Here is a 24,805-nt window from a genome sequence, read left to right as displayed (position 1 = left end):
GCGTAGAAAAGCAAATACAACTAACTCTTAGATTAAAATATGTATAATCACTCTTAATACAAAAAATGCAAGTTACAATTATGGTGAAAAACTATTCACCTACAACACTGGCAACATAAAAAAAGTTTGGTAATAGTATATTGTTTAGGAGGGCATGGGGATCACATACTCGTTTAGTGACTAAGAGTATATTCAGTAGGTATGTGACTTCATACAACCTCCATGAAAAACAATTTGGCAATACTTTCTAAAATTGAAGTGCACATACCTTTAACCTGGCACTTTCTTTTGAAGTATTTTGTTCTCAGATGTCTGTGCCCACATGTAAGGATATTCACATGAATATCATGTATTATAAGAATAATAAAAGATTCTCTGTCAATAGGCGGCTGTAAAGATATACTATAAAATTTGTTTAACCAATGTAATTCCATTCAGTCACTAAAAACAATGAGTTTTAAAAAAACAAAACAGCCAGATGACTAATGGGACTGTAGTGTGCTACCATTTGCATTTAAAAAAATCTCTACGAACACATACACATATATGCATGTGCTTATATATGTATAACACTGTCTTTGATAGAATATCCAGATTTAATTAGTTACCTCTGGGGAGAAGAACTGAGTAGCTGGGCCACAAGAATGGGAGGAAGACCAATATTTTGTGTAAAAGACTTAATTTTTTTACTTAGTTTTTGTTCTTTTGAATTTTATGTCATGGACTTTATCTCTTCTAAAGAAATAAAATAACTTAAACATTTTAAATAAAATCATTTTGTTAAAAGATAGCTAAGCATCCTAATGCTGTTGTTGAGCCAGTTGAGACCTGCAGAGGACAAGATCCAGGCCCTGTGTGTTTTGTATAGAAGATAATTAGCAGTATTGAGGCCTGTATTCTAATCCTGATTCTGATATGTGACTCTTAGTAAGTCACTTTCCCTCTCTGAGTCTCAGTTTTCTCATTTGTAGAGTAAGAGGTAGGACTCATCTTCCTTTGTCTTCCATTATTAGTTTTCGAACTACTTTATGGAGCCTAAGGATTCTTTGGCTCCTCTTAAAGGTGTTCAAGCAAAGGATTGGGATTGTAGGGTTTCTCAGCACACCTGTATTTAACCAGAGCATCCCTGGATCTTTGAGTAAAATTGAGTTTAACTAAATGTTTTGAAACTAAAAAAAAAAATCTGAAAGTGGCAGTCTACACTAAAGTTGTCATGTATATTAACTTAAAGATTCTCAATGACAGCATCAAAATATTAATGTGCCATTATCAGCTGTGAAGTCTCAAGTAATTTTAAGTGATTATTTGCATTTTTTAGTAAGCAGTCTCACGTTCTGCATGCTCTCTTAAGTTGGTAAGAGGTAGAAATTAATGATACTAACATGAAGGATGTAAAGTCTGTTATGTGCCAAAGTCTTGTTAAGGTATGCTTTGTCATAGAGTCCTAAGTGACTTTTCTTTGGGCTGATGGAGAGGAATATAATATCTGGCTCTGAGGCTAATATGTTGGTTTTTAGTCAGTTAATGTGTTCTTTTCTTCCTCCTTTAATACTTTGGGGCTAGGAAAGTAAAAGGTACATACAGAGGAATAAATTAAGCATTTGGCAAGTCAGAAACATATCCAGTAATCTTTCTGAAACTTGGTTTAATTGTGAGAGCCTAAATTCCAAGTATAAATCCACAATGACACTACTGTTTGAGGAAGTAGTGAAGGTGAATATTAGTGTGAGTTTCTTCTGTTATTAGTGTGAGAAGATGGTAGTGATTAAGGACTCAAAGAGTGAAGTTGCCTGACCAAATTAAAACAAAAAAAGGTGAGTAAACAGAAAGACTAGATGTCTACCCAATAACAGTAAATCTGTGATATAACTATTTAATAACTGTCTTATATGTAGTAAAAGACGTGAAGGAAATGCAGGTCTAAAAGCTAGCAAGAGGAACAAGAAACAGGAAAGTTCAGTTTAGACTTAATAGCACTTAAAACCAGTATTAAGTGTTTAAAAAGCTAGATGAAAAAACAATTTGTGTGGTGTGTGTGTGTTTGTAAATGTGTTTGTATGAAGTCTTGAAATAAACCAAAATGTTCATCACTGTCATCTTAGGATGAGAGGAGTTTGAGAGACTTTTCTATTATCCGTGTTTTTAAACTTTTCTACGAAGAATACATATTATTTAAATAATTAAAAAGCTATTATTTATTATACACATACACATATGCATATAACATTTGTTGTTGTATCCTGATAATGGATGTCTTTTTGTGTTTTCTAGGTGCACCAGAGGCTCTCTTCTTGGCCTAACTTGGGAGTTGTTTATTGCAGTACTGTTGTGCCCTCTGATGGTGAGTTTTGGCAAATCCATTTTTACGTCTAATGTTTTTTTTTTTTCTTTAACTCAGTGTTTCCCATTCTCAAACTGACATATAGATTTATAGACCATACTCTTTTCACTTAAGATGAAGAAGAAGGTGGGGGGGGGAGACTAAAGAAGAGACAGTTTGAATGAGGATCTAGTAATTCACTGAAGGATAAGTCAGGAAGAAAAACTAATAGACATTAAGTTTTCATAGATCATGGAATAATACTATCTACTAGTTGCATTTGTGTTTTAAAACTGGAAACATAATTAATGTGAAGATCTCAAAAGGACCACCTTTGGAATTTCCTAACCATTGAGTCTTCATATTATGGATAATGGTCAAACACCCCAGCTCCTTCATGGCATCAGAGCCTCGACAGAAGCAATTCAGAGTCTGAAACTCCTGTTCTTTCTTGTCTTTTCTTTCCCTTATGCTCAGGGCTGTAATACTCTTCTTTGTTGTGAAAAAAAAATGAAAAAAGATGCTTGAGGACCATATACAGCCCTTTGGAAAAGTCCATGATGATGCAAATTGGCAAGAGGATCTAAGCTTCGATTTTATTTACAGTAGTAGAGGAGATATGTTTACAACTCTTCTTGTGATTTCTTTTACCAGCATTACACATTTATAGTTTAAACTATTTGCTTAGGGTTGACTGTTAAATATATTTTCGTTTTGTAAAGTTCAGTTTGATAGGACTCTAACTTCAATCTTATAAACATTAATTCATAGGTATAGCAACAATTGAAAGAGCATCCTGCAGATTTACAAGGACACCTGAAATTGAAGAAACCTCAGATGAACCATTTGAAAGTCCTAGGATCCCTTGTATTTAATCAGTATAGGTATTTGCAGTGTTAACAGAACCGGTCCCAATGCTGTTTAGTTATTGGAATATATAGACAGGGTACTCATATTTGCTGAAACTCCTGAACTTGGAGGAAATAGCCGTTTGTGATTACTCATTTGTAGTATGGAAAGATTAAAAGGAAAAACAGGCCAGGATCAAAACAATGAAAAATAGTAGCTGGCTTTCTTTTTTCTCTCTCTTAGAGACATAGACAGTTGATAAAGTAATATCAGTATATAAATTAAAAAGCAGTAGATGGGTGTCACTCTTACCCCTAGAATTGTCTTGGCCCATTAAACAGCCAAATGGGGGCTGTCTACTTCTATGGCAGTACCACTCCCAGGTCCTGTTACTGTCCTCCATTGCCATTGCAGGATGACATCATTGGATAGTTTCAATAAAAAGAAAATTTCTCCAATATAAAAATGTTGTTCATAGTGCTGAATCCTCTCAGCTTTTACTGAACTAGCAGCATTTCATTTAAAGATTTCTTGTTTTTATAATATTGTCTAAAATTGTTAAATATTCAGTGTCAGTATCTATAAACATATTTAAGTTATATGTATTCAGTGGCAACTAAGTCACAGTACAATAGAAGGCTCCTGCCAGTAGTTGGTATGATATTCAGTGGCAAATAATTTGAACTAATGAATTCATATTGAAATTTTTATTATTAAGTTTACCATGTAGTATAATTACTATTCTCCTATGTACCAAACTGTATGGGGGTCTTTCAGTAATATAACAATGGTACAGTTGTACTGGGGTATCTGGTTGAATGTTATCCCAGGACATAAATGCTAGTGTGTTGCCTCTGTGTTGTGTGTGGGGTTGAAGACAATACTTTTACAAAGGTAAAAGGATACATACTTTAAAAAAAAAAGAGTGGCTCCCAAAATCCCTACCAAGACTATTGTCCTTCTTAAGAAAATCAACTTGCATTAATTATCAAGAAATAGAAGTAGAAAATTATTTGATTTAATGCAACTCCATGTCCTTATTACCCCCAAATTATATACTTTTCTTATTTTGTACTTCTAAATTAGTCTTACCTTAGGCTGGCATAGAATATATGAAAACTCTGCTTAATACACGGCCACTTGAACAGAATTTAGCCTGGATTGGGGAACTGGATATATGTCCCAGTTTTTTCTTTGGTTTTTGTCCCATTACTTTTTTAAAAAGCTTTATTGTTAAATGTTTTATATACCATAAAATTCACCTATCATCATGCAAGCATAATAACAATCCAGCTTTAGACTATTTCCTTCAACCCTAAAAGTTCTCTTGCTCCTGTTTTGCAACCAATCCCTGCTCCTACCCTAAAGCTTAGGTAAACACTAATCTGCTTTCTCTCTCTGTAGTTAAACCTTTTCTAAAAATGTCATGTAAATAGACTCATTCAATATGCAGTCTGTGCATCTAGTTTCTTTTACATCCTGTGTGGATATATGTTTCCATATCTCTTGGGTGGATACTTAGGAGTGGAATGACTGGGTCATATGGTAAGTATGTGCATCATATTTTTTTTTATTGAAGTATAGTTGATTTATAGTGTTTCAGGTATACAGCAGAGTGATTCAGTTATACATACATATATGTATTCTTTTTCAGATTTTTTCCATTATATGTTATTACAAGTTATTGAATATAGTTCCCTGTGCTGTACAGTAGGTCCTTGCTTTTTATCTATTTTATGTATAGTAGTGTGTATCTCTTAACCCAAATTCTCGATTTATCCCTCCCTCCCTTTTCCCTTGGGTAATGATAAGTTTATTTTCTGTGTCTGAGTCTATTTCTGTTTTGTAAATATGTTCATTTGTATTTTTTTTTGATTCCACATATAAATGATATCATATAATATTTGTCTTTCTGTCTGACTTACTTCACTTAGTATCTTAATCTCTACGTCCATCCATGTTGCTGCAAATGGCTTATTTCATTCTTTTTTATGGCTAACATTCCATTGTATATATACACCACATCTTCTTTATCCGTTCATCTGTCAATGAACATATAGGTTGGTTCCATGTCTTGGCTATTGTAAATAGTGCTGCTATGAACATGGGGATGCATGTATCTTTTCAAATTAGAGTTTTCATCTTTTACACACACATGCCCAGGAATGGGATTGCTGGATCATATGGTAACTCTATTTTTAGTTTTTTAAGGAACCGCCATACTTTTCTCCATAGTAGTTATGTCAGTTTACATTCCCACCAACAGTGTAGGAGGGTTCCCTTTTCTCCACACCCTTTCCAGCATTTACTATTTGTAGACTTTTTCATGTTGGCCATTCTGACCAGTGTTAGGTGGTACCTCACTGTAGTTTTGATTTACATTTCTCTAGTAACTAGTAATGTTGAGCATCTTTCCATGTGCCTCTTGGCCATCTGTATGTCTTCTTTGGAGAAATGTCTGTTTAGGTCTTCTGTCCATTTTTTTGATTGCGTTGGGTTTTTTTTTTTTCTCTTTTTTTTTTTGCCTTTGTTTTTTTGTTTGTTTTGTGTTTTTTTTTGTTTTGTTTTTGTTTTTGTTTTTGATATTGAGCTTTACAAGCTGTTTGTATATTTTGGAAATTAAATCCTTATTGGTCGATTTGTTTGCAAATATTTTCCTTTGCTGTGCAAAAGCTTTTAAGTTTAATTAGATCCCATTCATTTATTTTTGCCTTTGTTTCTATTACACTAGGAGATGGATCTAAAAAAATACTGCTGTGATTTATGTCAAAGAGTGTCCTGCCTATGTTTTCCTCTAGGAGTTTTATACTATCCAGTCTTACATTTAGATCTTTAACCCATTTTGAGTTTCTTTTTGTATATGATGTTGAAGAATGTTCTAATTTCATTCTTTTACATGTAGCTGCCTAGTTTTCCCAGCACCACTTATTGAAGAGACTGTCTTTTCTCCATTGTATTCTTGCCTCCTTTGTCATAGATTAATTGACCATCAGCGCATGGGTTTATTCTGTTCCATTGATCTGTGTGTCTGTTTTTGTGCTAGTACCATACTGTTTTGATGACTGTAGCTTTGTAGCAGTCTGAAGTCAGGGAACGTGATTCCTCCAGCTCTGTTCTTCTTTATCAAGATTTTTTGGCTATTCAGGGTGTTTTGTGTTTCCATACAAATTAAAACATTTTTTGTTCCAGTTCTGTGAAAAATGCCATTGGTAATTTGACAGGGATTGCGTTGAATGTGTACATTGCCTTGAGTATGATCATTTTAACAATATTGATTCTTCCAGTCCAAGAACATGGTGTGCTTTCCAGCTGTTTGTGTGGTCTTTCATTTCTTTCATCATGTGCTTAACTTTTTAAGAAACTGCAAAATTGTTTTCCAAAGTGGGTGTCCCACTTTGCATTCCTACCAACAGTGCTTAAGTGTTCCAGTTTCCCCATATCCTCCCCAACACTTGGTATGGCCAGTCTTCTGGATTATAGACATTCTAGTCGATTTATAGTATTATTTCATTGTGATTATAATTTGCATTTCACTGATGACCAAGATGTTGGGCATCTTTTAATGTACTCATTAACCATTTAAATATTTTCTTTGATGAAGTGCCCCAACTTCTTGCCCATTAAAAAAAATTGACTATCTTCTTAATATTGATTTGTAAAAGTTCTTTATATATTCTAGAATTTTTCCTGTTACTTTTAAAATAATTTTGTGGGAAAGGGTGGATTTTTTTAATCATGTTTTATTATTAATGGCCACTCATATACAGTTGGAGATTCTATGTTTATTGTCATCATTATATGGAGGGCCTAAACGTACCCCACTGTCCTTCATTGCAACTTTTAAAAACTTGACAACAAAAAAGAAATGAAAGATATGATAGAACAAAGCCTCAGTGTTTCAATGTGGGCAGAGTTCTCACCAACCTAAATGTGAAGTTGGGAAAGCTGAAACACCTTTTTATTTTTCCATTTTAAAAATATATCCTACATTTTGAATTTTTTTTTTGTAAGTAGAAGTTTCAGTTTGAAAATAGACCAAAATATTGTTGAACTTATTCCATCACAAAAGTCTTTTTTTGAAGGCTTATATAAAATTGACTTTCACATTGCTAAGAAAAACTGCTGCATGAACTTGGAAAGACATCTAAGCTTTATGTGCTGACAGTATTTAAACTGGCTTAGTGTGGAACAGAAGTAAATTTATGTCAAATTTCAGATGATGTCATCCATTCTGGGATTGCTGTCATTTATTTCAAAATTTTGTAGTAAGTTTTGAAGGAATTGGAAACTATCCCATTTCCCTCCAGAATGCATGCGACTTGATGAAACTACTGATATTGCTCTAAGGAGTTAATTTCTAGTTTGTCTGTTAATATGCATGTTGATACAAAGAAAAATCCCAAATATGTGATCTCTTATAGGAATTAGAAAAGCTGTTAACATTAATGGCTATCATCATCTTTGAAATAGTGTTAAATTTCTTTTCCAAAATAAGTACCAGGAAATTTTTTCTTTTTTTTACTCTAGGAAAGATCTCAGTACTCTACGAACAGATGGCACATCTTCTAAACTTAGCAATATGCATGCTTATATGGCCTCAGAGAAGAGAGGAGCTCTACCCATTACAATAATGCATTGGTTTTTTTCATTGGCACATACTGGCATTGAAGACTTTGAACAGCCCTAAAAAGAAGCCTTGCCTGCTACCGCAGAAGTAATCATTATTATGAGAACAAGATTTTATGAGAAAAAGAATCAAAATAGAAATATTTCCTTTGCTAGATTAAACTTTGCACAGGAGTTTTGCTTTTTAAGAGACAGTTTATCACAAGCAAGTGTTTAGTTATGGCTTGATTTACTTGCAGATATTTGGGCCTTTATGAATGAGCATAATCTTCCAATTCAGGATCTTACAGTCATTATTATGGATTTGGTAGAAAAATCATGAACTCTTTTAACCAAGCAGTAGCTCTGAAGTAGGTAGAAATAGACAACCTTGTGAATTCTCCAGCTGCCAGAGGAAGTTTCTCTGGAGGCTAGTCATGAATGGAAAGGTTTGTCAGTTTCTCTACAATAATTGGAAAAACCTTAGAGCTCTTGAAGATTACCTCCACTCAGAAACCTTAAAATTAGAACTTGGATTTGCAGTCATTTCACTATTGATACTGCATCAAAACCGTGAGTGCTATGAATTCAATTCTAAGAGCCTTAGAGAAATCTTAGTTTCCTTGCACACGCCTAGCCACGCATCATCTGGCATAGTGAACTATAAGAGCTGTGATTATGTTTGTTACCACCTACCTTTCCCAGAGTCTCAGAGTTTTTACAACTTCTTTTCATCAAAACAGAAAGACACAACCTTTTTAGATATTAAAGATAATATTCAAGTTATTGTGTTCCAAAATCAGGCCATTATGTAACTTCTTTATTCAAGCCAAATAATAGCAGCCTTGTAATTGAAATGTTCTTTTATATAGAATTAAAGTTTATTTTCTGTTTTAATTTTTAAATTTTTGTTTTATTTCTTAAAAATAAAAAACAGAAAACAGCTGTTAATTTTGGATCAACATGAGGAAAAATTGTTAACATTTATTTTTTTAAATATGGCAGTGTAGCCCCTTTTCCTGTGGAACCTGAGGGAGCACTCGCAGATTTTGATTTCCCACTCTAGAACTGGTATCTAGGTCACCATGGCAACTGGACAGAAGTTGATGAGAGCTATTAGAGTTTTTGAATTTGGTGGACCAGAAGTGCTGAAACTCTAGTCAAATGTTGCCGTACCGATTCCGAAAGACCATCAGGTTCTAATCAAAGTCCAAGCGTGTGGTATAAACCCAGTGAACACATATATTCGCTCTGGTACTTACAGTAGAAAACCACTTCTACCTTATACTCCTGGCTCAGATGTGGCTGGGATAATCGAAGCTGTTGGAGAGAGTGTATCTGCTTTCAAGAAGAGTGACAGAATTTTCACTACCAGCACGATCTCTGGGGCCTACGCAGAGTATGCTCTGGCAGCTGATCGCACTGTTTACATGCTCCCAGAAAAGCTGGACTTTGAACAAGGGGCTGCCATCAGGATCCCGTATTTTACTGCTTATTGAGCTCTGCTCCACAGTGCCCATGTGAAAGCTGGAGAAAGTGTTCTGGTTCATGGGGCTAGTGGAGGAGTTGGAGTAGCAGCATGCCATTGCTAGAGCTTATGGCTTAAAGGTTTGGGGCACAGCTGGTATTGAGGAAGGACAAAAGATTGTTTTGCAAAATGGAGCCCACGAAGTGTTTAATCACAAAGAAGCTAATTATATTGATAAAATTAAGAAATCTGTTGGTGAAAAAGGACTTGATGTGATTATTGAAATGTTAGCTAATGTAAACCCTAGCAAAGATTTGAATCTCCTGTCACATGGAGGGCAAGTAATGGTTGTTGGCAGCAGAGGTCCTATTGAAGTAAACCCATGGGACACCATGGCAGAGGAATCTAGCATGATAGGAGTTGCTCTCTCTTCATCCACCAAGGAGGAATTTCAGCAGTTTGCAGCAGCCCTTCAAGCTGGAATGGAAGTTGGTTGGTTGAGACTAGTAGTAGGTCCCCAGTATCCACTGGAGAAGGTGGCCCAGGTTCATGAAGCTATCATTCATAGCAGTGGGGCTACTGGAAAAATGATTCTTCTCTTAAACGGATTAACCCATCCATAGATTTCCTACATAATTAGAGGTTTCTTACCTCAGTTTTACATACACTACATTTGCTTTAATTAGCATTCATTTGATTCAGTGAGTTTCTTATATTTAAAAAAAAAAAGATTTATCTTTAGTGATCATAGACATTGGAGTGCAGTTTATTTTATAGCTGGCAGTATTCTTTATGCCTTCTGCCCCTCATCAAGGAATCATCGTAGTAGGAAATAGAATATTAGTGGTCATTTGGCATTGGGGGACATTACAGAAATCCCTGTTACTTGATTATTGATTCCATACCTTTGACTAAAACACTCTAATTCAGAATAAGACTGCTTGATTCCCAAGCCTACTTCGTTATAAGAACCTTATAGGGACTTCCCTGGTGGTCCAATGGGGGGAGACTTGGCCTTCTAATGCAGGGGGTACAGGTTAGTTCCCTGGTCAGGGAGCTAGGATCCCACATACCTCAGGGCCAATAAACCAAAACATAAAACAGAACCAATGTTGTCACAAATTCAATAAGGACTTTAAAAATGGTCCACAAACTATATTGGACTCTGAAGATTTTCTGGACTAAGTGAGACTTCTTTTCCAAACTAATCTCGTCTAGATCTACAAGTCTGTCAGAAGGGCAACATAGTGATGTCCAGAGAAATTTGTTAGTTTTCCAATATTCCCCATATATTATGACATTACTAGGTTAATGATTGGTTACCAATGATCCTTATATTGTGTGAGGACAGCAGCCTTATTTTTGGTATAATATGGTACTAGGTGCATAGTTTCCAAATAGAAACTTATTGATGATTCAGCTTTAAAGTGGATATAGAATTATCTGTTTGTATGGTGTTGATCGTATATTTTTATTTAAATCAATAAATGAATTTATGCATTAAGGAAAAAAAAGGCAATGTAGTAGTCTTCTCATAATAAAATACTGTAGATTGGGTGGCTTAAATAACAAAAATTTATTTTCTCACAGTTTTGGAGACTAGAAGTCCAAGATCAGGGTGCCAGCATGGTTAGCTTTGGTAAGAACTCTGTTCCTCGCTTACAGATGGCCACCATCTCACTGTGTCCTCACTTGGTAGGGATGGGGAAAGCGCTTTCTCTTCATATAAAGCCATTGTCCTGTCAGTTTACGGCCCCACCCTTATCTTCTCCTTTAACCATAATTACCTCTTTAACACCCTGTCTCCAGATAGTCACATTGGGAATTAGAGCTTCAAAATATAGATTTTAGGAGGTCAAAATTCAGTCCAAAACAGGTAATATAAAGGAAATCATTTTCCAATGCAACAAAATTATTGTGTCTAAAATATTTATGTATAAATTTAGGTCTAAAGGGGGACTGCATACCTTCTTCAGGTTCTCAAGGAGGTCTGTTATTCAGAAATACCTAGGCACATGGAATTGGTTTGTATAACTTAAGCTTTTTTCCCCCTTGTTGCCTTCAGTTTAACAAGCCATTTTTGTTCTCTTGGGATTTAAAGGCATGATTAGAAATTTTCTCATGGAAATTTATATGATGTTGGACTTTGGTTTTTAAGACTGTAGATTTTAGAAAAAGCAAGAAAAGCTATTAAGGCAAACATTTTTATATATTCTCATTGAATCTTTTTGGCAGTCTTGTGAGATATTAGAATCTCTGCGTTACAGGTAAGGAAACAATGTAAAGGTATATTCAGTAATGAGCCCATGCATTCAAGGTGTCTCCTGTGGTAGAACTTGAGTACTACCAAATCTGAGATTCCAAAATACATCATTCTTCTGCTGCACTTTACTCCCCATACTTTATGATTATATTCCACTTTTTACCACCCAGAAATTAAAGAGGACCAAGGGTCAAAGTTTAATGAAGTTACTTTCAAAGCATCACCATGAAAAGCATTATTCTTAAAAAGAGAAAAATGTTAGAGCAGTATATTAGGACAGGATTTAATTTTTACAAAAGCAAAATAAAATACTTAATTCTCAGAATAAGTAGATGAACGGAAGGAAGGAAGGAACAGGATGACCTTTTTCTTCGCACAAATGCTTTTGACATTTATGAGAGATTAATTATCTTCATAAACAGATTTTAAAAGAAGCAGATTTCACGAAAGGTACATAGATTGTACTGCTAGTTAACATAAGATCAATAATACCATGTATTAAAAAGAGATTTGTAAGTGTTTTCACAACTTTTATCATTTAAGCCTCATAATAACTTCACACAAATGTTTTTACATGGTTCTACAGAGAGAGGTTCAGTTATACAAATACTAATTCACCTTAGGTTCACAATGAACTATATAGTTGATTTCACTAAGTTAATTTATACTACCAGTTGGAAGGACCCAAACAACTGGATTTACCAAACTACTAAAGTTATGATTCTATAATTGGGCTTTCTTATATTGACATGAAAAGATATTTTCTACATAAATATTTACCTGTTTTTCAAAATGAGTATTCTTCAAATGATAATATGTGACAGATTTAGCATTTTTAATACACTGTGAATAATTTAAAGAAATTTTAAATGATCTATTTTACATATTTAAGTAAATTAGAGGATATTTGTGCCATAATGTGTAAGGAAGGACCTTACTATCACCAAAATAATATTTAACTTATTCTATTAAAATGATAATCTTATATTTTATCTAATATATCATAATTTAATGAAAAACAATATGGACTTTGGAATTGTATTTATGAACAGAGAAGTGCATATTAACAATAAATTATTTGAAAGTATCTATGAATGAATGAAAGTAATAAAAAAATCTGTAAGGCATTTATTGAGAAGAATAAATATTATTGAAGGACCTAAAAGAAGATAGGAATAAATACAGAGTTACAATATGTTAGTGAATATGAAGACAACATTGTAACAGTTGTCAATTTCCCTCACACAAATTTATAAACGCAGTACAGTGCTAATATAAACCTCAATAGGAACTGATGAACTTATTCAAAAATTCAAATGAAAGAATAAAAACTATACAGATACTTAAGATGAATTTGGAGTAGAAAGGGGGGGAAAGGTTTACCTAAACCACATATTAAGATGTATTTTTAAAACTGTAATAATCAAAAAACAGTGAAGTATTGTTGCAGGAAAGATTGTAGGATCAGATTAGAGAAACCTTGCATATATGGAAATTTGACATGTGATAGAATTAGCTTTGTAAATCAGGAGAAGGGGCAGAGTCAATAGGGCTGTTACAATTGATTTCTTATTTCACAGAAGTAAATTTCAGATGGCATAAGGAGAAAAATGTGAAACAGCTCAAAAAGGAAAAAAAAAAAAAAGTTGGCCAAATTTATATCAGAAACTAAAAAACATGCCTCCAAAAAGCTATTAGAATAAATGAATTCTGTAAAATTTCAGGGTACAAAATTAATATATAGAAATCTGTTGCAGGAATTCCCTGGCAGTCCAGTGATTAGGACTCTGTGCTTCCACTGCAGGGCGCACAAGTTTGATCCCTGGTTAGGGAACTAAGATCCCAGAAGCCACATGGGGCAGCCAAAAAAAAAAAAAAAAAATCTGTTGTGTTTCTATAAACTAACAATGAACTATCAGGAAGAGAAATTAAGAAAACAATCTCATTAACAATTGCATCAAAAACAATAAAATACCTGGGAATAAATCTAACCAAGGAGGTAAATATTTGTACTCAGAAACTGTAAGACATTGATGAAAGAAATTCAGGATGAGATGAACAAATGGAAAGATATACCATGCTGATGGATTGGAAGCATTAATCTTGTTAAAATGATCATACTCCCCAAGGCAGTCTACAGATTCAGTGCAATCCCTATCAAAATACCAATGGCATTTTTCACACAACTAAAACAAATAACTCTAAACTTTGCATGGAAACACAAAACACCCTGAATAGCTAAAAGAATCTTGAGAAAGAAGAACAAAGCTGGTGGTATCACATTCCCTGGTTTCAGACTATACTACAAAGCTACCATAATTAAAATAGTGTGGTATTGGCACAAAAACAGACATGGACCAGACTAGAGAGCACAGAAATAAACCCACACTTACATGGTCACTTAATCTACAACAAAAGAGGCAAGGCTATACAATGGGGAAAAGACAGCCTCTTCAATGAATGATGTTGGAAAAACTGGACAGCTACATGCCAAAGAATCAAAATGGATTGCTTTCTTACACCAAATACAAAAGTAAACTCAAAATGGGTTAAAGACTTAAATGTCAGACCTGAAACCATAAAACTCCTAGGAGAAAACATAGGCCGTACACTCTTTGACATGTCTTAGCGATATTTTTTGGATATGTCTCAGGCAAGATAAACAAAAGCAAAAATAAAGGGGACCACATCAAACTAAAAGGCTTTTGCACAGCAAAGGAAACTATCAACAAAACAAAAAGTCACCGTATTGAGTAGGAGAAGATATTTGCAAATGATGCATCTGATAAGAGGTTAATATCCAAATTATATAAAGAGCTCATACAACTCAACATCAAAGAAGCAAACCTGATTAAAAAATGGGCAAAGGACCTGAAGAGACATTTTTCCAAAGAAAACATACAAACGGACAACAGACACATGAAAAGATGCTCAGTATCACTAATCATCAGGAAAATGCAAATCAGAACTACAGTGAGATATCACTCACACCTGTCAGAATGGCTATTATCAAAAAGACTAGAAATAACAAGTGTTGGGGAGGATGTGAAGAAAAGGGAACCCTCATGCACTCACTGTTGGTAGGAATGTATTGATAAACTGGTGTAGCCACTATGGAAAACAGTATGGAGGTTTCTCAAATAATTAAAAATGTAACTACTATATGATTAAGCAATTCTACTTCCAGGTATTTTTCTGAAGAAAACAAAAACACTAATTTGAGAAGATACACACACCCCTTTGTTCATTGTTGCATTATTTACAATAGCCAAGATATTGAAGCAACCCAAGTGTCCATAGGTAGATGAATGGATAAAGAAGAGGTGGTATATATGTACAATAGCATATTACTCAGCCATAAAAAAGAATGACATCTTGCTATTTGGGACAACATGGATGGACCTTAGGAATATCATCTAACCTTGCTGGACTTTATTGTTCTTAGCTGTAGAAGAGGGCATTAGTCTATATTATTTCTCTGACCCTTCCAACACTAAAATTCTATTATTGTATGTCACATTCTTGATGCAGAATAGTACAGAAAAGGGAAAGAAAAGAAATAAGTGATGGCAAGATCATAAGCCACTGGAATCATCCATCATATAAAGTTCAGTTCTAAGTATCTCTGCAGAAAACACCCTAAATGTGCTTCCTTATTGTACCAGTTCCCTTTCATAATAAGTCCTTAAAAGATATACAGTCATGTTGAAACCAAGCAGGATCCTGTGGGGCTCCTGAGTACAAATCCTTTTTGTGTCCCCATTTCTTGTTTGTAGAAAATGGGCCTCATTCAGCCTCAGCCTTCCCTGAGTTCCAAAGAGCTGATTCATATAGTTGCTAATCAGGGAGGGGAGGGAATGCAGAAACAAGGGAGGAACAATCAAGAAACAATAGTGCAGCCTTGGGGCAGGGTCCTGGTTCCTCCTCAGGGAGTATACATGACAATATCTTTGAGTTCCTCTGCAGGAACTAAGGCCCCCACCCAGGTGGAAGATGGTAACTTGAGGCTGAGCACATGATTCCTAGGGCACTGCCCTGTTACGTCACCACCAATCAATCAGAAGAAAGTCACAAACCCTGCAGCCCTCACGCCAGACTTTGCCTATAAAAACTTCTCCCCAAAACCATCAGGGAGTTTAGGATTTTTGAGCATAAGCCACCCATTCTCCTTGGTTGGCCCTGCAAAAAGCCTTTCTCTGCTCCATACTCTAACATTTCAGTTTGGCCTCACTGTGCATCAGGCACATGAACTTGTATTCAGTAACAGTGTTCATAAAATGATACATTTTAGAGGAGATTTTACTAATTATTTTGAACACCAGCTAATTTTCCTGTTATTAATTTTTAACAATTGTCTAAATAACAAGCATTTGTATTATGTGAATTTTTCTACATCTAATGCTCCAAAGCCTTTTTTTTTTTTCCATCAAATTTATTACTTCTTCAACCCCCCATGTCTCTTGTCCTTGCAGTTCTCTCATTCTGGAAAATTCCTTGCCTTTTTATTTTTATTTTTATTCCTAAATCAGTTGTCATATTCTGCTTCTCAGTATTTGTATTGGATGCACCATAATTTCTAGGTTTCTTTGAAGCACACTGCTATAGAATATACTTAGATTATTTCTTTTTTATTGAAATGGAAATCAAAGCAAAAGATTTTTTTAACCAACCAAAAAGTTACTTGATGTGATTTACACTTAAAAAGAATATTTATCTCTAGAGAATGGTAGCTGACAGCTGTCATTAGCTTGTAAATTCCCATTGTGACTTCACTACAACCAACTGCTATTTTGTATATTGTTAAACCGAGGAACTTTAGTAATTCTTATTCTTTGGTTGCAAAACAAGAAATCTAACATTTGCATTACAATCTAGTGTGTGGGAAAGGAGACCTGGGGATTAATTTCAAAAGCAGTATTATAATAAACGTTTGTCGGTTCTGAAACGTGCTATCCATGCAGTTTCTCAAAGCTTTCATGTTTAATTCCTTTTAAAGGCTTCATAGTCTTTAAAGGAAAAAGTTAAAGTGAGTGAGACAGACCTTAGTTTTGTCTGTTGACTTTGTCTCAATTATTTTAAAACAGTTACCCCTAAGCACTTACCTGTGCAACTGATATGCAGTCGTCCATACTTTTATGTGTTTGAGTCACAGATTCCTATCTTTTATTTAAATTCAACTCTGTCTACTTCTTGAAATCTGTGGTTGAATATTTTCACATATATCAATAGAAAGAAGACTGGATGGGGGGGCGGGAAATAACCAGGTAGACAATTTAGTCACCTAATTTTATGACCCCATTATCATTACTACTTATAGAACAAATAGGGATATTTATGTTACTGGCTCTGACTTTAAGGAAACAATGGATTGCTAAGGATTCTTTTAAAAATGAGGAAGAAAATGACAAAAATTTCAAGTTACTGTAAATATTGAAAACTTTAGATGGTACATGCTATTTATTAAGTTTATATTACTATTTTTGGCCTCTTTTTCTTTAGGAAATTCAGACTATCCTTTTGGAAGGAATAAATAGAAATTTTTGACTTTGTTTCTTTTTAGTTTTTATGTAAAAATTCAAATCATGTATCCACAAAGGATTAACTGCTTTCCTGCTGTCAACAGCTAGAACACCAGACAAAATACATGAAAATACTGTTCTTAAATATTGGAAAGTAGGCAAGATAGAGCTTTGATCTCTGAGAAAAGAGAAGCAAACGAAATTAACCTTACATTGCTTCAGCTTGCAGCTTGAGGCTTTGGTTAAATTCTAAACCACAGGCCAGGCTATATCAACTTTCAAGCAAACAGCAATTACAGAAGCTGTAAAATGAATAACTCTTAGTGCTCACTCAGGGTCAGAAATCATTTGACCTCCTGCCAGCTAGAGGGGGAGACATCACCGAATACACGAATGTTCAGTAGAGACTCCCAGGAGAGCCTTAATTTGGAAGTGGGGCCAAATTGGCCCTAGAATACAGGATTCTCTAGATCTGTCTTAAAAGACATGAGAGGATTAAGCTAGTATGCAAGTAACTTAACTATACAACAAGATCCAGCATTCAACAATGTAAAAGTCACAATGTCTAATCTCCCATCAGAAATTACTAGGCATATGAAGTATGCCCCATGGAGTGGGAGGCTCAGGAGTCGGGGGCAGGAATCAGTCAGTAGAACCAGACCTAGAAATGACAGAAGTGATGGAATTAACAGATAAGGATTTAAAAATAGTTATAAGTGTGATCTTTATATTCAGGGAGAGAACAGAAAACATAAGCATAATATGAAGAAAAATAGAAAGTAGAACAATAAACAAATGGAACTTCTAGAGATAAAAATATATATCTGAAATGAAAACTAATATAGATAGAATAACAGATTAAACACTAAAAAGGAAAGGATCAGTGACATTGCAGTACATAACAATTAAAACTATCCAAAATGAATCTGAGAGGGGAAAACTCCTGAAATATATGAAAAGAGTTTCAGTGCCCTGTATGACAGTATGACATGTTCTAATATAAGTTTAGTTGGAATCTCAGGAGAAGGGTGGGAGACAAAAAATATTTGAATAATGGCCAAAATTTTTCCAAATTTGATGAAAAGAGTGAGCGCACAGAGCTAAGAAATTTAACAGTTCCCAAACAGAATAATCATAAAACCATGGAAAGGAATATGATAATCAGATTGCTGAAAACCAGTGATAAAGAGAAAATATTAAAAGCAGCCAGAAGGAATAAGACATATTACATACAAAGGAACAAAGATAAGAATGTACACAAATTTATCATATACTGTGCAAACAAGAAAACATGTTTTTTAGAGTACAGTTCAACAAACCCAATAGGCCAAGTCCAGTGAACTCCTGATTTTTGTAAATAAAGTTTATTGAAACACAACCATACATATTTGTTTACATACTGCCTAGACCTGTTTTTGCACCACAGTGCAGAGTCTGAAGTTGCAACAGAGATCTTATGGCCCACAAAGCCTAAAGTATTTAATATCTACGCCTTTACAGAAAAAGTTTGCCAATACCTGCTATAGAGTAACCCCCAAACATGAAAAGGTACAGTTAATAAGCCAATAATATAGTAGAAATTAACTTAATCCAAAAAATACTCAGTTAATCTAAAAGAGGGCATGAACAGAAAAAAAAGTAGAAGAGCTGAGTCAAGCAAAGTAGCAAGATAGCAGACTTATACACAACCATATTTATAATGTATTAAATGCAAATGATATGTAAACTTTAATTAAAACACAGAGGGGCTTGTCAGATTGCATAAAATAGCAAGACTTGACCATATGCTGTCTGCAGGAAACCCACTTGAAATGTAAAGACATGGGTAGTTTGAAAGTGAAAGGGTGAGAAAAGGTATACCACAAAAAACATATGTCCACACAAAGACTTCTAAGTAAATAATCATAAAAGATTTATTCATAGTAGTCCAAAACTGGATACAATCCACATGTCAATCAACAGGTGAATAGTTGAACAAATTGTGGTGTATACATTTATAGTTAAATGCTACTCAACAATAAAAACAAATTAACTACTAATGCTTGCAGCAACACAGATGAATCTCAAAATCATGTTGAAAGGAAAAAGCCAGATACAAAAGAGTACATGCTATATGCTTCCAGTAGTATACAAGTCTAGAAAACCTCAATATAATCTGTGGTGACAAAAATCCAACTGGATTCAAGATCAAGAGAATTTGGGGGGCTAACAGAAGTGTTCTTTATCTTGATTATGTCAAAATTCATCAAATGTTCATTTAAAATGAGTGTATTTTGTTATTTATAAACTATGCTTCAATAAGGGTTACTTTTAAATTTTAAGTCATGAAACAATGTAGTGTGAACCTTTTCTATTCATTGTAGGCATTATAATTTACTAGACCAGGCAAGGAAATGATATGTAAATGACTACAACTATGAAAAGTTTGATGCATTTGGAATCTCAAGAACAATATTCTATCTATATTTCCTCTCAGCTCTTCAATTTTGAGGGGTATGAATCCTTGCAAACATTATAGAATGTATCTTTTGATTCTTTTTTTAACTTCTTTTTTTATTTTTTATTTTTTAAGAACATTTATTGAGATGTAATTGACATACAATAATTTGTACAATTTAAAGTGTACAATTTGATATTTTTTTCCTTATTAGTAATGTGTATATGGCAATCCCAATCTCCCAGTTCATCCCACCCCCCACCCCCCCATACACACACACTTTCTCCCCTTGGTGTCCATATGTTTGTTCTCTACATCTGTGTTTCTCTTTCTGCGTTGCAAACTGGTTGATCTGTACCATTTTTCTACATTCTCCTTATATGTGTTAATATACAGTATTTGTTTTTCTCTTTCTGATGTACTTCACTCTGTATGACAGTCTCTAGGCCCATGCATGTCTCTACAGATGTCCCAGTTTTGTTCCTTTTTACAGCTGAGTAATATTCCATTGTATATATGTACCACATCTTTTTTATCCATTCCTCTGTTGATGGACATTTAGGTTGCTTCCATGTCCTGGCTATTGTAAATAGTGCTGCAATGAACATTGGGTTGCATGTGTCTTTTTGAATCACAGTTTTCTCTGGGTATATGCCCAGTAGTGGGATTGCTGGGTCATATGGTAATTCCATTTTTAGTTTTTTAAGGAAGCTCCATACTGTTCTCCATAGTGGCTGTATCAATTTACATTACCACCAACATTCTCTTTTCTCCACACCTTCTCCAGCATTTATTGTTTATAGATTTTCTGATGATGCCCATTGTACCTGGTGTGAGGTGATACCTCATAGTTTTTTGTTTTGTTTTGTTTGTTTGTTTTTTCTCATTGTAGTTTTGATTTGCATTTCTCCAATAATTAGTGATGGTGAGCAGCTTTTCGTGTGTTTGTTGGCCATCTGTATGTTTTCTTTGGAGAAATTACTATTTAAGTCTTCTGCCCATTTTTGGATTGGGTTTTTGGTTTGTTTTTGGTTTGTTTGTTTTGATATTGAGCTGCATGAACTGTTTATATATTTTGGAGATTAATGCTTTGTCTGTTGATTCATTTGCAAATATTTTCTCCCATTCTGAGGGTTATCTTTTTGTCTTCTTTATAGTTTCCCTTGCTGTGCAAAAGCTTTTAAATTTCATTAGGTCCTACTTGTTTATTTTTGGTTTTATTTTCATTACTTTAAGAGGTGGGTCAAAAAAGATCTTGCTGTGATTTATGTCAAAGAGTGTTCTTCCTATGTTTTCTCCTAAAAGTTTTATAGTGTCTGGTCTTACATTTAGGTCTTTTATCCATTTGAGTTTATTTTTGTGTATGGTGTTAGGAAGTGTTCTAATTTCATTCTTTTACATGTAACTGGTTTTCCCAGCACCACTTATTGAAGAGGCTGTCTTCTCCATTGTATATCCTTGCCTCCTTTGTCATAGATTAGTTGACCATAGTTTATCTCTGGGCTTTCTATCCTGTTCCATTGATCTATATTTCTATTTTTGTGCCAGTACCATATTGTCTTGATTCCTGTAGCTTTGTGGTATAGTCTGAAGTCAGGGAGTCTGATTCCTCCAGCTCCGTTTTTTTCCTTCAAGATTGCTTTGGCTATTTGGGGTCTTTTGTGTCTCCATACAAATTTTAGGATTTTTTGTTCTAGTTCTGTAAAAAAAAAAAAAAAGTGCCATTGGTAATTTGATAGAGATTGCATTGAATCTGTAGACTGCTTTGGGTAGGATAGTCATTTTCACAATGCTGATTCTTCCAGTCCAAGAATATGGTATATCTCCCTGTGTCATCTTTGATTTCTTTCACCAGTGTCTTATAGTTTTCTGAGTATAGATCTTTTACCTTCTTAGTTAGGTTTATTCCTAGGTATTTTATTCTTTTTGTTGCAATGGTGAATGGGATTGTTTCCTTAATTTCTCTTTCTGATCTTTCGTTGTTAGTGTATAGGAGTGCAAGAGATTTCTGTGTGTTAATTTTGTATCCTGCAACTTTACCAAATTCATTATTTAGCTCTAGTAGTTTTCTGGTGGCATCTTTAGGATTTTCTATGTGTAGTATCATGTCATCTGCAAACAGTGACAGTTTTACTTCTTCTTTTCCAATTTGGATTCCTTTTATTTCTTTTTCTTCTCTGATTGCTGTGGCAAGGACTTCCAAAACTATGTTGAATAGTAGTGGCAAGAGTGGACATCCTTGTTTTGTTCCTGATCTTAGAGGGAATGCTTCCAGTTTTTCACCAATGAGAATGATGTTTGCTGTGGGTTTGTCATATATAGCCCTTATTATGTTGAGGTAGGTTCCCTCTATGCCCACTTTCTGGAGAGTTTTTATCATAAATGGGTGTTGAATTTTGTCAAAAGCTTTTTCTACGTCTGTTGAGATGACCATGTGGTTTTATTCTTCAATTCGTTAATATGGTGTATCACCTTGATTGATTTGCATATATAGAAGAATCCTTGCATCCCTGGGATAAATCCCACTTGATCATGATGTATGATCCTTTGAATGTGCTGTTGGATTTGGTTTGCTAGTATTTTGTTGAGGATTTTTGCATCTAAATTCATCAGTGATATCGGTCTGCAATTTTCTTTTTTTGTTGTATCTTTGTCTGGTTTTGGTACCAGAGTGATGATGGCCTCACAGAATGAGCTTGGGAGTGTTCCTTCCTCTTCAATTTTTTGGAAGAGTTTGAGAAGGATGGGTGTTAGCTCTTCTCTAAATGTTTGATAGAATTCACCTGTAAAGCCATCTGGTTCTGGACTTTTGTTTGTTGGGAGATTTTTAATCCCAGTTTCAGTTTCATTACTTGTGATTGGTCTGTTCATATTTTCTATGTCTTCCTGATTCAGTCTTGGAAACTTATACCTTCCTTAGAGTTTGTCCATTTCTTCCAGGTTGTCCATTTTATTGGCATATAGTTTCTTGTAGCAGTCTCTTATGATGCTTTTTATTTCTGTGGTGTCCGTTGTAACTTCTCCTGTTTCATTTCTAATTTTATTGATTTGAGTCCTCTCAAATGTTAGGGAAGTTTTTGACTATAATCTCTTCAAATATTTTCTCAATCCTTTCTCTCTTTCTTCTCCTCTGGGACCCCTATAATACAAATGGTGGTGCATTTAATGTTGTCCCAGAGGTCTCTTAGGCTGTCTTCGTTTCTCTTCATTCTTTTTTCTTTATTCTGTTCTGCAGCAGTGATTTCCACCATTCCGTCTTCCAGGTCACTTATCCGTTCTTCTGCCTCAGTTATTCTGCTATTGATTCCTTCTAGTGTATTTTTCATTTCAGTTATTGTATTGTTTATCTCTGTTTGTTCTTTAATTCTTCTAGCTCTTTGTTAAACGTTTCTTGCATCTTCTTCATCCTTTTCCCAGAGTCCTGAATTATCTTTACTATCATTATTCTGAATTCTTTTTCTGGAAGGTTGCCCATCGCCACTTCATTTAGTTGTTTTTCTGGGGTTTTATCTTGTTCCTTCATTTGGTACAAAGTCCTCTGCCTTTTCATTTTGTCTGTCATTCTGTGGCTGTGGTTTTCATTCTGCAGGCTGCAGGATTATAGTTCTTCTTGCTACTGCTGTCTGCTCTCTGGTGGATGAGACTCTCTAAGAGGCTTGTGAATGCTTCCTGATAGGAGGGGCTGGTGTGGGTAGAGCTGGGTGTTGCTCTGGTGGGCAGAGCTCAGTAAAACTTTAATCCACTTGTCTGCTGATGGGTGGGGCTGAGTTCCCACCCTGTTGGTTGTTTGGCCTGAGGCGACCCAGCACTGGAACTTACAGGCTCTTTGGTGGGGCTAATGGTGGATTCTGGGAGGGCTCACGCCAATGAGCACTTCCCAGAACCCCTGCTGCCAGCATCCCCATCTCTGTGGTGAGCCACAGCCCCCCCACCCCCATCCTCCCCACCTCTGTAGGCCACCCTCCAACACCAGCATTAGGTCTGGTTCAGTCTCCTATGGAGTCACTGCTCCTTCCCCATGGGTCATGGTGTGCACACTACTTTTTGTGTACCCTCCAAGAGTAGTCTCTGTTTCCCTGAGTCCTGTGGAGGTCCTGTAGTCAAATCCCACTGGCCTTCAAAGTTTGGTTCTCTGGGGATTCCTCCTCCCATTGCCAAACCCCCAGTTTGGGAAGCCTCATGTGGAACTCAAAACCCTCACTCCAGTGGGTGGATTTCTGTGGTATAACTGTTCTCCAGTTTGTGAGTCGCCTACCCAGAGGTTATGGGGTTTGATTTTATCGTGATTGTGCCCCTCCTACTGTCTTGTTGTAGCTTCTCCTTTGTCTCTGGACATGGGGTATCTTTTTTGGTGAGTTCCCGTGTCTTCCTGTCGGTGATTGTTCAGCAGTTAGTTGTGATTCCAGTGTTCTCTCGGGAGAGAGTCTATCTTTTGATTCTTAAAAAAAGCTAATAAAGGAACATTATCATCTTAATTCAGTACAAGAGTTTTAAATGGCTTATTTTATTTATTCCTCACAACTCTATCAGTTAAGGATTAAATCCATTCAATATATGAAAAAGTGAGGCTCATAGAAGTTATATAATATGCCCAAAGTTAGAGTCAGGATTCCATACCAGATTATACTCCAAACCTTGTTTTCCTTTCACAGGCTAGTGCTAACATCATCTATAAATGCCTGGTTGCTTGTGTAAAATATTCTGGTTCAAAACTTATTTATTAAAAGACTCATTTGAATATCATTTTGAAAGAGTTATTCTGACATTTATTTTAGGGACTAAGGTTCTATAAATCAAGACTGTTAAGGAAAAAGATAAGGAAATAAGGAATTCTGTGTCTGCTGTAGAAAATCCGTTCAATTGTGGAGCTTATGATAACGTTTCCCTTAATAACTTTTTGTTTGTAAATCCCAAAAGTTGAGCTTTGGGCTTCTTGGTAACCTCAGGAAAATGTTCAAGAGAACTTAAAAGGAATTGTTAATCATAATATGTCCAAATTATGTAAGAGAATGCTTATTTATCAAGCACCTTGGATATAATATTGTATGTACACTACACAAATATGAGTTGATTGTCCTTGAGTAAGTCTCACTTATTAGTGTACTTTCACAAGTCATTCCCCACGAATTCTTGAAAAAGCTCTGGCTCCCAAGAGCCACCTCCTATTTGGCCCAGAAGTCTCTGGGTACTTACTAAAATTTTACTAAATGGAATCAGGATTTGTATTCACCAATACCGAGAACTTTACCTCAAATTCCTGGGAAAGCCTTTCCTTGACCCACTTTAAAGATAATCCTTTGTATATTTTCTTTTTTCTGAAAAGTGAATTATATGATAGATATGA

At 35.1% G+C, this 24,805-nt stretch overlaps 1 protein-coding gene and 1 pseudogene across 8 annotated transcripts in view; both read left to right on the top strand.

The window, feature by feature from the left end:
* The window catches only part of MCU (mitochondrial calcium uniporter), a 188,238-nt gene that overhangs the window by 139,274 nt on the left and 24,159 nt on the right, over positions 1 to 24,805 (top strand). For 6 of the 8 annotated variants that reach the window (XM_057734638.1, XM_057734641.1, XM_057734642.1 and 3 more), the window contains one exon: positions 2,272 to 2,341. In XM_057734638.1, coding sequence (XP_057590621.1) covers positions 2,272 to 2,341 — 70 coding nt within the window. Of the gene's footprint in view, positions 1 to 2,271; positions 2,342 to 10,832; positions 10,882 to 24,805 lie in introns of all 8 variants that reach the window. The other 2 variants (XM_057734639.1, XM_057734640.1) reach the window with 1 other exon arrangement.
* LOC130853198 (quinone oxidoreductase-like) lies at positions 8,757 to 10,821 on the top strand (annotated as a pseudogene).

The sequence above is a fragment of the Hippopotamus amphibius genome, chromosome 5 (genome assembly GCF_030028045.1).
Source record: "Hippopotamus amphibius kiboko isolate mHipAmp2 chromosome 5, mHipAmp2.hap2, whole genome shotgun sequence".
NCBI lineage: Eukaryota > Metazoa > Chordata > Mammalia > Artiodactyla > Hippopotamidae > Hippopotamus > Hippopotamus amphibius.
This window is presented reverse-complemented; position numbering and strand designations above follow the sequence as displayed.